A 12,721-nucleotide genomic window follows, 5' to 3' on the forward strand; every position below is an offset into this window, starting at 1 on the left:
ACACAGCACTGGCTTCAGTAGCTGGCAGCCCAATCCCAGTCCTCACTGTCAGTTCCTGAGCCTGACTCTCTCTTAGCACGGCTTGCCAGACATGTTCCTGCCACATCCTGCAAAATGTCAACCCGTGTAGCATGTCACACCGTGTATTCATGGAAAAGAGGTCAGGTGTTACAGTGAAGAAGTGCCTCTCACAATGTCAGGTAGTCAATACGCCAAGCTATGAAGTGTTTTTTGACACACACACACACACACACACACACACACACACACACACACACACACACACACACACACACACGAGTCTCAAACTCAAAACATATAATACACCATCCATATCCGCATGATCCATGGTTGGGACTCAAACAAATATTAGAAGAACGTGTTTGTGCGGTTTTGTGTCAACGTCCGATGAAAAATGTTCATTTTTGAATGCGATAGGACTCACTCATATTTGGGCCTGTGTAGGCCATAACACTGAACCCAAAACAGTTGCGTGTGTGTGCCATCGTGCATAAAAAAAAATTGTCCCCCCACACCAAACGCAATCACGACACTCAGGTAAAAATATCAATACAAACTCTGAACCAATTACATTAATTTGGGGAGAGGTTGAATAGCATTAAACATTTATGGCAATTTAGCTAGCTAGCTTGCACTTGCTAGCTAATTTGTCCTGGGGTATAAACATTGCTTTATTTTACCGGAAATGCACAAGGTCCTCTACTCCGACAATTAATCCACACAAAAACGGTTAAAAGAATCATTTCTAGTCATACCCATGTGGGTATCTGCTTCTATAAACCAATGGGAGGGGTAGGACTTAGAACTGACTTCTATTTTAGCCCTTGGCAACGCAGACACTCGTTGGCACGCGAGCGAGCAGTATTTTTTTTTTAACCTTTATTTTACTAGGCAAGTCAGTTAAGAACAAATTCTTATTTTCAATGACGGCCTAGGAACAGTGGGTTAACTGCCTGTTCAGGGGCAGAATGACAGATTTGTACCTTGTCAGCTCGGGGATTCGAACTTGCAACCTTTCGGTTACTAGTCCAACGCTCTAACCACTACATTGATTTTAGTCAGGGTGTAACGCAGTCAACACTGCCAATACAGTACAGTATTACCAACCTGCGAGAAAGTGCATTGGAGATCCTGTAATTGACAGGCCTCAGAAGCTGTGTCCCAGTAGAGACGTTCTTTGTCAAGCAAATCTTATTACTGCCATTGAACCGGGAGGTCTTTAGTGGTCAACATACTTGTCCTACCTGGCCCTGACCACTGAGCCAAGACATACTTAGCACTGGAAGGTCTGGGGTTTCCATTGTACACAGTAAACCTAGTCAACAACTATAGGAGTGTGCCTACTGTCTTTATATGCACAGAAAGCTGGGGTGTAGTCATGGAGGTGATCAGCTGGACTGATTTGTTTAAGAGAGAGACATCAGATTGGACAGTGTCCATCAGTGGGTGATGTATGAGTGTTTCTGGAGTGGACCGAATCTCTCAGCACCTAATTAGTATCGACTAAGAACACAGAGCGGAGGAAAATACACAGCCTCTGCACTCACCACAAGCAGACCTCCAGATCTCAGCACATTAGGTTTAAGGAGGGCTAGACGGTTGGCCCAACATTTTGGACCCAACACCTTCACCAACGTCTATGAAATGGATACATTGACACGGCAAAAATGACTCATCCATGTTATGTCAGAGGCAAACGTTATGTTGAATGACAACATTCCCAGAGTGTCTTTGATAGTCAGCTGTTCAGGGAACGTAGTATTCCTTTTTATTTATTTAGATTTTTATTGAATATCTGAAACATACAATATACTTGCAGTGAAGCTGCTCAACTACATCAGTCCTCCACATGACTCCCATTCAGAGCGACATCCAGGGTTCAATTCCATTCCCCACCCCAAGAACCCCCCAATGCACCAACAACCAAGAGACTGAACTAAAGAAAGAGGAAACAGCAAACAACAATAAAAAAAAAAATGGGGAAAAAATGGAAAAAAAGACTTCAATTGCAACCAATCATAACAGCAATGAGAACTGTATATGCTGAGTGCATGTCTGGCACTATTACATGTGTGTGTGTGTGTATGTGTGTATTTGAATGAGAGTTTGCGTATATGCATGTGTACAAACACCTGCACGGCTATCAGCCTCAGGCAAACCGGCATTAGCTGTAAAAACATAGTATATTAGTAATTGACTGACCCGGTCTCCCCAGATCTCCTAACAGTACTATATGTAGGGACAATTTTAGATCAATGCCCTTCCTGAACCGGAGACTAGAAACAGGCTCCCTGTGGGCAATACCTAAATAAATGGTCTATTGATTCTGTATCCTCACAACAACATCTGCAGAGCTTCGTTGATTTTATGCCCCAAATATTCAACATTTTGTTGGTGGCAAGAATTCTATATAATACTTTTGGCTGAAAAGCACGAAGTCTTGAATCGTTTTATATATCAACTCATTATATCCTGTACCGTACACTCTGTACCATGGAATTGGTACATCAAAAATCTCTTCCCAACTATTTTGCAATCTGTATGGCACAGTTGTCAACATCCTGGTTCTCAAATTAAACTGGTATACTTTCCTATTTATGCTATTTTTATTCCTTCGCAAGTTTTGTTCCTTTATATTGGACAGACCAGTTCCCTACCTCCTCCCGCTGCCACCTGCCTCCTCTATTTCTGGGCTAATTCTGTAATCAATTGGTTTTACTCTTGGATTGAGCAGACCTTCCCGCACAATTCTGATAACTCCAGGAGGGACATAACTCTACCATTCCAACTTACAATATCATTTAAACCTCGAGTGTAGGAGGCAATATTTTGATGTTTGGATGAAAAACGTACCCATATTAAACTGCCTATTTCTCAGGCCCAGAATATGCATATAATTGTCAGATTGGGATAGAAAACTCTAAAGTTTCCAAAACTGTCAAAATGTTGTATGTGAGTATAACAGAACTGATATTGCAGGCGAAAACCTGATGAAAATCGAAACCAGGAAGTGGCTTCTATTTTGAAAGCTCCCTGTTCCATTGCATGCCTTCCCTCCATTTAAAGGGATATCAACCAGATTACTTTCCCTGTGGCTTGCACATGGTGTGAACAGTCTTTAGACATAGTTTCAGCCTTTTATTCTGAAAAATGAGCGAGAAAGATTACATCGTGTCAGTGGATGGCTGGGTGCCAGCAGAGTTTTGCATGCGCCAACAGTTTGGAGCAGACATTTTCTCTCTCTCTCTCCTATTGAAAAAGCTACGGTCCAGTTGAAATATTATCGAGTATTTATTGTAAAAACAACCTGAGGATTGATTTTTTTTTTTTAAGTTTCACATGTTTCTACGAACTTTACGGATACTATTTGGAATTTTCGTCTGCCCCATCATGACCGCTCGAGCCTGTGGATTACTGAACATAACGCGCCAACCAAATGGAGGTATTTTGGATATAAAAATAATCTTTATGGAACAATAGGAACATTTATTGTGTAACTGGGAGTCTCGTGAGTGCAAACATCCGAAGACCATCAAAGGTAAGTGATTTCATTTATGGCTTTTCTGACTTTCGTGACTAATCTACTTGGCTGCTAGCTGTTTGTAATATTTTCTCTACTGAGAGAGATGTCCTTACCTAAACGCTTGGTTTGCTTTCGCCGAAAAGCATTTTTGAAATCTGACATGCCAGGCGATTAACAACAAGCTAAGCTGTGTTTTGCTATATTGCACTTGTGATTTCATGAAAATTAAATATTTTTAGTAATTTAATTTGAATTTGGCGCTCTGCAATTCAGCGGTTGTTGACGAAAATGATCCCGCTAACGGGATGGGTGCGTCAAGAAGTTAAACAATGGATGAGCTTTTCTTAGTAATCTACTTGAGAACCATTTAGGGTTCAAGTAAAACTTTTGAATATGTGAAGCTTTTAGAGAGAGGTTTAGTGCTTTTATATTTAATCATCTCATCTCAACCCACCCAATTCCTATTCATTATATAGATAGGCACGTTTTATTTTGTCTGGTTTAGCGTTCCAGATAAAGCATAATAGTTTTTGCTCATATGATTTAAAAAACTAATCAGGAGTAGGCAGCTGAGATATGACTACGGAGTTAATCGGGGAAATTCTTCCATAAATAGGATATTTTTTCTATTGAAATTCATTGTTGAGAGCTTATTTATATATTTTGTGATATTAATACCAAGTATGTCTACTTCACCATCAGCCCATTTTATAGGCAAACTGCAGGGTAATGTAAAATGTTAATGTTATTAAACAGATCCAATACGTAATATTGTACACTTATCATAATTAGACATTGCAGGGATCTAGCTTGTGGACGTAATATAAAACTAGAGTCATCAGCATACATGGACACCTTTGTTTTTAAGCCTTGGATTTCTAAACCTCTAATGTTAAATAAATCATAACTCTGACAATTTGCATGGTTGAGTGTCTATATGTAGTGCGTATAGCCTTAATATTCATGATGATAACTGTAATCCATATCGTATCACTGTCAGTTGCATCATAATTACCTTTAACGTCAATGAAAAACACATCCCAGCATTTCTATAGCAATTGACGTTTCACATGATCATGAAAGAGACATTGCATTACTATAGAGATACTATGTATTCCGTACAATATGTTATTATTCCCCAATGCCCCATTCTGATATCTTCCCCTTGCTTGTTGTAAACAAACAAACATATAAACTTGTAGACAAATACATAAAAAAGATAGACAAACAAGAAACATATTACATTATAAAACAGTTCGACAATAGAGAGAGGTGAGAGAAGAGAAATGAGAGAAAGAGTGAGAGAAGAGAGCGAGATCAGGTGTGTGTGTGTGTGTGTGTGTGTGTGTGTGTGTGTGTGTGTGTGTGTGTGTGTGTGTGTGTGTGTGTGTGTGTGTGTGTGTGTGTGTGTGTGTGTGTGTGTGTGTGTGTGTGAGCGAGCATGTAATTGAGTACGTGTGTTCATATTCACTTCATAGTGTTCTGATAGTTTTACAGTTCCAAACTTTCATTTTTTCCATAACCTGAAGTCCCTGTAGAATTTAGTACAGCCATGGTGTTATGGAGCTGTCTCGGGAATAGCTGTCCCATCTATAAAGAGTTTGTCCACAATGAGAAAGGCACAATTACCCTTCTCCGTCTGGTCATTGAGACCAAATTTGGTCCCTTCCCCTGCTTTTCATCAGCTCCTTTTTTTGGTAGTGTTCAAATTTGGCGATGATCGGTCGGGGACCCTTGGTCTTGTCGCTCCGAGCTCAAAGTCTGTGTACTCGGTGGAAAACCACCTTGTTTACAGTCTCTAAAGGAAGTTTCAAGGCAGATTGCGCCTTCTGGATTATTGGATGCGTCCACAGGAATCCCAGAAAAAAAACATTTTCACGCATGCTACGACTTTGTATGCCTAGTAGTGACTCCTTCATCACCCTGTTTTCCCTGAGTAGACAATCCATGTTGGAATTGTGGATTTTTACCTTAGCTGTGAGTGCCTTGTTCTCTCCTTGGAACGTGAGAATTTCACTCTGCCTAAACTCCAAACTCCTCAGCCCTGCTACCTCCTCACACAACTTCTCCAGTGTTGCATGGTTTCCAACCAGAGCACTAGTTATTTTGTGAGGTAGTCGGATATTTCCACGATGGAGTATGTTGTTCCTCCATAGCGTAAAGCTGTGGATACTCATCGAATCCCCTCAGGATCTCCTTAGTATCCAGCCCGTCTCATTACTGAAACCAGTTGTTTTTACGAAAAGATAACAATGAGTCTTTCCCACGTCGACGACAGGTGTCTGTAGTACAGCCACCTCGCGGAATCCATGCAAAAACACTTTTGGTATTCGTATTTAATTTATAGCGGTTTCGTTTGAATCAAAACTAACAAACCGAGTGTTTTCCAGCATACAGTATTCAGCTGCGCACTCTGATGATGTATGACTTTAGTGCCTTATTCCTTCCTCAGAGAGAGAAGCATTCTCTGCGACAGCCAAAGTCTGCAAGATGAAATTGTAAGCGGTATTATAATCCTGCCTGAGCTGCGCCATGATGCATTAGGGTTACAGTGCACAGCGAGGCAGCGGTGTCATTGTCCCGTGTGGCATCACTGAAACCTTAGCACTCCGTCCATTGTTGGCAGTCTACTGTCCTAGGACGGGGTTGAAGCAATCAATGACATAGATTAAGAAGACAAAGAGATGGGCCATTCTGATGCGGAAAAGGGCTGTTCTGTCCTCATTCACGGCCAGCACAGTCTCAAAAACAACAGCCTACTCGTTACAAATTACACAGAAGGCCCAACTTGTGGCCGAGGCAAAAGCTACATCCACACCTATCAACGGAAACCAGCTAGGGGGAGACTAGAAGAGAGCCAGCCAGATCCCAGGAGCCCAGCACCTGGCTTTTCATCCTCTTACATCCCCCCCTTCATCCCCCCTTCCCCTCCTCCCTCTACCAGCATGATTGCATTTCAGCAGAGCGATAGCTAACGCACACTGCTTGGTGAATGGCTGCATCAACATGAAGCACAGACAAAATGTCCACACCAAGGCCGTTCTGAGTATGGCTGAATCAATCCTCTCCCGCTGATCGAAAATCAAGATTGAGCCATCCTTGTGCTGTTAAGAGCCTCTGTGATCCTCCGTGTCTCTGGCCCAGCTGAGCTGAATGGTGGCAGCCAGACAGTGTAGTGGATGTGCCAGGTATCAGAAGCTCAGACCAGGCGAGTGATGGCCTTTCCCTCAGAACTCACATCAAGTGGCTCTGGACGGAGAGGAGACCCAGGCAGCTATTTAGGCCAACCCGATGAGGACCGCTCAGATTCACTTCTTAAAGATGACCTTGAAGTGACTACAGATGGAAACTAGCCTGCTTGCTAAATCTGTCATATGTACTGAAAATGTTGGGGAATGTGATTTGTCCCTGTCAAATGCTCTCACGTTTGAGCCTGGCAAGCCCCCTAATGTAACGTGGAGTAAGAAGATGTTCAGAGCTTATAGAATCAAATACACTGAACACAAATATAAACGCAACATGTAAAGTGTTGGTCCTGTTTCATGAGCTGAAAAAAACAATGCCACAGATGTCTCAAGTTTGGAGGGAGAGTGTAATTGGTATGATGACTGCAGGAATGTCCACCAGTGTTATTGCCAGAGAACTGAATGTGAATTTCTCTACCATAAGCCGCCTCCAATGTCATTTTAGAGAACTTGTCAGTACGTCCAACCGGCCTCATAACCGCAGACCACGTGTCACCACGCCATCCCAGGACCTCCACAACAAGCTTCTTCACCTGCGGGATCGTCTGAGGGGGAGTGGGCCTAATGAATTTATTTCAACTGACTGATTTCCTTATATGAACTGTAAAATCTTCAAAATTGTTGCATGTCGCGTTGAGAATTTCAGTTCAGTATAGATTGGAAGACATAGTAATAATATAGGACAACAGAAGTAGTTATGCTATGCTTTCCCACCAACACGGGAAAAAGATGATGGCAGACGGACATCTACACTAAAGACAAACACTTGTGAAAACGAGGCCTGAATAGCATTGTCATAGCATAGAATCCTGGTAAAGGAACTCAAAAAGGTATTCATGCTATGTGGCTTTTCTGCTTTAGCTTACTGGAAATTGTTCTCATAATAAAACGAAACAAGAAGGTTGACAGAATGTATTGTGTGGGTTTTTATCTACGGGTAATGTTATTTGTCACAGAAAAATGTTAGGATCTGAAGGAGGCTTGTGCAGCTGTCTGCAAACCACCAATGGCCCTGAGCAGTACTGTGCCCCCCAAAACAAGGAAACACTGGGAAATGTTTCATTTAAAAGCTCTTACTTTTCTTTGTAAGCCACTTCCTACCACATTTGTGCACTATGGGCTACAGGACAGTCAGCTATAGTACGTGATAACAAATAGTAGCCAAGGGAAGACTCTATAGATAGATGTTAAGAGGTCTGACATGCAGAAGTAGGCTTACGGAGACCACCGACTTTGGCCTACGCAATACAATGTGTAACTTGCAAACAAAGAGCCTGCAAACAAAGAGTGAAACTACAGCATACTAGCATGAACTTCCTTATCTGACCTCACATTTGCTCATCAATGCAAGGAAGCAGAGTGGCCACCGCAGACTCTCCCTGGTCACATGACTTGACATCATTTTGTGTTTCTCCGATGGAACATCTTTCCAATGCGTTTAAGGGTGCTCCTCCACCAACAGTCTGACAAGCCTATGGCTCCATGGGTTAGGTCATTCAATTGCAGAATTGGATAAGCCTAACAAGTGTTTTACTTCGTTTTTATTTAGTCTACATGGAGGACGCATTGTCAAAGACCTTGTTCCCAAACAGCTGCTAATGGGTGAGTCGAGAGCAGTTAGGAAGGGACTAGGCGTTGCCCTCTGAGTTCCGACTGTGACTGATTGTGGTGACTCAGCCACATCCATACACGGCTGTGAGGTGGGTCGGGCACTGGTCAGACGTGACACGTTCGTTTACTCCCTGCTCATCTAGGCTGTAGCGAAGAGAGGTATTCTGAGAAACTGACCTACCCACTAATGATGTGCTACCCCCAATGGAGATTGTCATGGTAGCGCATTTTGTCTGATAGAAACGTGTTTGCGCTTAAATCAAAAACAGAGGGGTAGCTTTAAAATTAACACTTTGTAAAGCTACCTAGTTGCGACAATTGAATTTGGGAGATAAAGATGTTTACTTCATGATTATACCAAAATGTGCATATTTACAGTGACTAAAGCAGCATATTTTGTCTAGGCAGTGCATTAGCGGTAGTTTGGTCTGATAGTCAGGACATAGGCATCTCTCTATGGCTGAGCAGGGCACAAACTGTCTGACAGAGACAGTGTGGCAGCAGGGTAAGGGGGGAGCACTACATCTCTTCCTGGGGCCCTGGGTTCTCCACCTTGATAGCTAGCAGCCTCTCGAAAGAGATATGTGATCCCCTCACTGTCCAGATCCTATCTGGGTAATTGCCTTCCCTGCACCACATGGTCCAGGGGAAAGCAGCAAATGGGTTGGCAGGGCTGCCTGCCACACAGGACAGACGTGGAGAGGAGGAGTGGTATCTCAGGGACAACTCAAGACTGTTTGGGCAAACCACACGGCCAAATGATACGGGTGTCTATTAACAGGTTAGAAGTCAAGACAACCAGTATGGTCTCTTTCCTTTGACTCGTCCGAAGCCAGAGCATTCCATTGGTTAACAAAGGGTGGGATTGAGAGATCAGTGCGCCGTTAATGCGGTATGTCGTTATCGCCGTTGCACAGGAAGTGGCGGATGCTGCAGTACAGGAGGACCACAGTGTCCTGCCCGACACAGCTAGCAGGGAACTGTCACTGATACAGCCCAAGATGGCGGCAGTATACTTATTTAACATTTGTAAAAATGAAAGGCTGAGTTAAACATTCTTCATTTTGTTAACCAAACATTCTGAAGCCTGAGCGGAATGGGCCTACCTCTCTCAAGAGTAGAATGATCACTTTGTAACACAAGCGTCAGAATCTAATTCCGACCATATTCTGTCGCCACACAAGGACAGAGGGGTAACTAGGGTGAATAGAGACATTTCAATGCTCAGAGCACAACTTTATTCTTACCAGCACTATTCACCTAAGCTCACATCAGATTCACTGGAGAACTGAGTGTCTGCTAGTTTGTTTTTGTTATTTTCTTTCAATGTGTGTCCAGCCCTAGAAAACCAGGTGAGCTCCTAACTAATAAGTGCAAGGGAGGAGCGAAAACCCGCAGACACTCAGCAAATCCAGGAATTGAGCTTGACACCCCTGCTATAGGCCTATGTCTTATTACTTTGACATGTTCTAGAACTAGGACTGGGGTTTCTCAAGGTGTCTTGTTTTTGAATGTCTTCAATAAAAGAAGATTCGGCCAATCCTCGGGAGAGAAAGAATAAGCTAGTGAGGGAGTGAGTGAGCCTCACCTGCCACGTTGACCTTCTCAGCATTGGAGGCGCTGGGGGTGGCCGTGCTGGTGCCGTTGGTCAGGTTAGCCCCCGTGCTGTTGTAGATGTTCTCCACCTTGGACTCCAGCTTGCCCAGCCGTACCATGATGTTGTCCAGGAGCACCGCCAGGGTCTTCTTCAGATCTGGAATAGGGAAACACAGTATAGCATGAAGCATAGATACCTCATATCAGTCTTACTGCTAACCAGCTAACTTAACTTGAGGCTAAAATATACAGTACAGTGTTTTCTATATGTCCCTTTCATTTTCCTATCATTTTAATTGATCTCATGAATAGTCATTTTCAAATCTCAGATTGACTTTTTGAAGGACAAGGAGGAAACTACCGCATAGTGATATAATACCAGTGAGTCGCTCTCCACAGTCCCGGTCAGAGAAAATGCTTTTCTATTCTTGTCTTCATAACTAGGCTAATCAATAGATCGTTATGGTGTGAGTAATCGGAGTATGCCTTGTATACCGAGACGGACCGTTCTTATTGGCTTTCCTCTGAAAAAAAGGAAAAACAAGGGGAGAGGATCAGCTTATTTCAGCGACCCCATTAAGTCATTGGATTTCATGCTGTCCGTTAAAGGACTCATTTAGATGTATAACTGAGCTGGCGGGTGTCTGAGAAGGACCTTGCTGTGCATTTCTAACAACATCTCCCGACTCCGGTAGCTAGCCAAAAGAAGGTGGGACGGACGGTGGGATTGAAAAGACACTAAAGTAAACTGGCATCCACAATAGGTGTGTCCCCAATAATGTCTCCCTCCTGAAGTGTGCACTCGTTCACTACTCCCCACAAATCTAAGAGCATTGGATTGATTGCTGTAGGAATGGGCTAGCGGGAGTCTCCACCATGTTTCTTACACCACTCATCTCCTTTCAAATCAGTGAAGGGAAGTGAACAAACGCAAATTTTGGGAGGGAAGGAGAGATAATTGGGACATAGCCCAGTAGCGGGCCAATAAGAGGTGAGATGGGATAGAAAGGACACAGTGAGCTGACATTCACAACGACATCATCTCTGTTTGTTTCAGTAGCATTTCAGGACTTGGTATGCAGGGCTTGGCATTTCAGTGTCCTAATGGTGTTAATCTGATATTTACCCTCCGGCAGCCATGAGGACATCAAGGCTGCATCCCTAATGGAACCCTATTCCCTATGGAGTACTACTTTTGACCAGGGCCTCCATGGCTCTATGGCTCTACACAGCTCAAAGCAACTGAATAAAGTGTAACGATTCTAAAGCTACTGTATAGCACGCAACACAAACTTGAGTGGCTTCAAATCCATTTGTAATAACTGTCAGATTTTGGGGATTGTTGACATATTATTGTTCATGGTGGTGCTGTAAGAGCTCACGGTTGACCGATGTTGAACACACATTTTGGCATTGGTTTCAATTTCAGTAGTTTGCATAGAACTCAGATTTTTTATATATATTTTTTTTATCCAACATGCTTAACATATAGTTTATTGGTATGACCGAAGATCTTGTCACAAAACAGTTGATCAATTTTGACTTGCGAGACATTTTGTCACGTCATTAGTAGATACTAAGAAAATGAAATATGACATGTCCCTTCTGCCCCTGAAATGTTCTCCTTTCCTCCTGCTGAACCAAGAATATTCCGGAATGTCGTCAACCTCATTAACATTCCATGAGGTGGTGGAGCCGTGAAGACAGCGATCTCACCCAGTCTGTCACACGTCAGCGCGGCGACTGCGGTGCAATTTCTCTGGCTGCGTGTCGCATTTGATATGTCACTCCCTATCGCGCCAGAAAGACAGTGTGGAGGGAAACAGGCCTGTGTGCACCGCCGTGGTCAGGGAGCAAGGGAAGGGATGGGGAGGAGAGTTGGTGCGAGGGAGAGGGAAGCTGCAGCGTTTTGTCTGCTCTGCACGGCTACGTGGGGAGGAGATAAGCAGATGCCGGGAGGGAGCGCCGCTGCGTAAGACAAGGAAGAAATCAACTGGAAAGTTGGACTTTGTCCCAAATGACACCGTATTCCCTATATAGTGTAGTACTTTTGACAAGGGCCCATACGACTCTGGTCCAAAGCAGTGCACTATGTCGGGAATTGAGTACCATTTGGGACAGAGCCCTGGAGTGGAGCTGCCACTGCATCAGGCTGAACATAATTGCACACAATAGATTGTGTCCTCAGAAAACACAATGCGCTGAGCAGAAACCGCCCGGCCTAGCCTCCATCAACACAGACAGAGAGAAAGAAACACACTGCCCCCGGTCCAAACACCAAACACACTGCCCCAGGTCCAAACACACTGCCCCAGGTCCAAACACCAAACACACTGCCCCAGGTCCAAACACCAAACACACTGCCCCAGGTTCAAACACACTGCCCCAGGTCCAAACACACTGCCCCAGGTCCAAACACACTGCCCCAGGTCCAAACACACTGCCCCAGGTCCAAACACACTGCCCCAGGTCCAAACACACTGCCCCAGGTCCAAACACCAAACACACTGCCCCAGGTCCAAACACCAAACACACTGCCCCAGGTCCAAACACACTGCCCCAGGTCCAAACACACTGCCCCAGGTCCAAACACACTGCCCCAGGTCCAAGCACACTGCCCCAGGTCCAAACACAGTGCTCCTGGTCCAAACACACTGCTCCAGGTCCAAACGCACTGCCCCAGGTCCAAACATACTGCCCCAGGTCCAAACATACTGCCCCAGGT

The 12,721-nt window shown here is 44.0% G+C and overlaps 1 protein-coding gene across 1 annotated transcript in view; it reads right to left on the bottom strand.

Annotated features, from left to right (window-relative positions):
* The window catches only part of LOC124008692 (alpha-1,6-mannosylglycoprotein 6-beta-N-acetylglucosaminyltransferase A-like), a 140,563-nt gene that overhangs the window by 101,201 nt on the left and 26,641 nt on the right, over positions 1-12,721 (bottom strand). The window contains exon 3 of the mRNA XM_046320197.1: positions 9,989-10,153. Coding sequence (XP_046176153.1) covers positions 9,989-10,153 — 165 coding nt within the window. The remainder of the gene's footprint in view (positions 1-9,988; positions 10,154-12,721) is intronic.

The sequence above is a fragment of the Oncorhynchus gorbuscha genome, linkage group LG21 (genome assembly GCF_021184085.1).
Source record: "Oncorhynchus gorbuscha isolate QuinsamMale2020 ecotype Even-year linkage group LG21, OgorEven_v1.0, whole genome shotgun sequence".
Classification (NCBI taxonomy): Eukaryota; Metazoa; Chordata; class Actinopteri; order Salmoniformes; family Salmonidae; genus Oncorhynchus; species Oncorhynchus gorbuscha.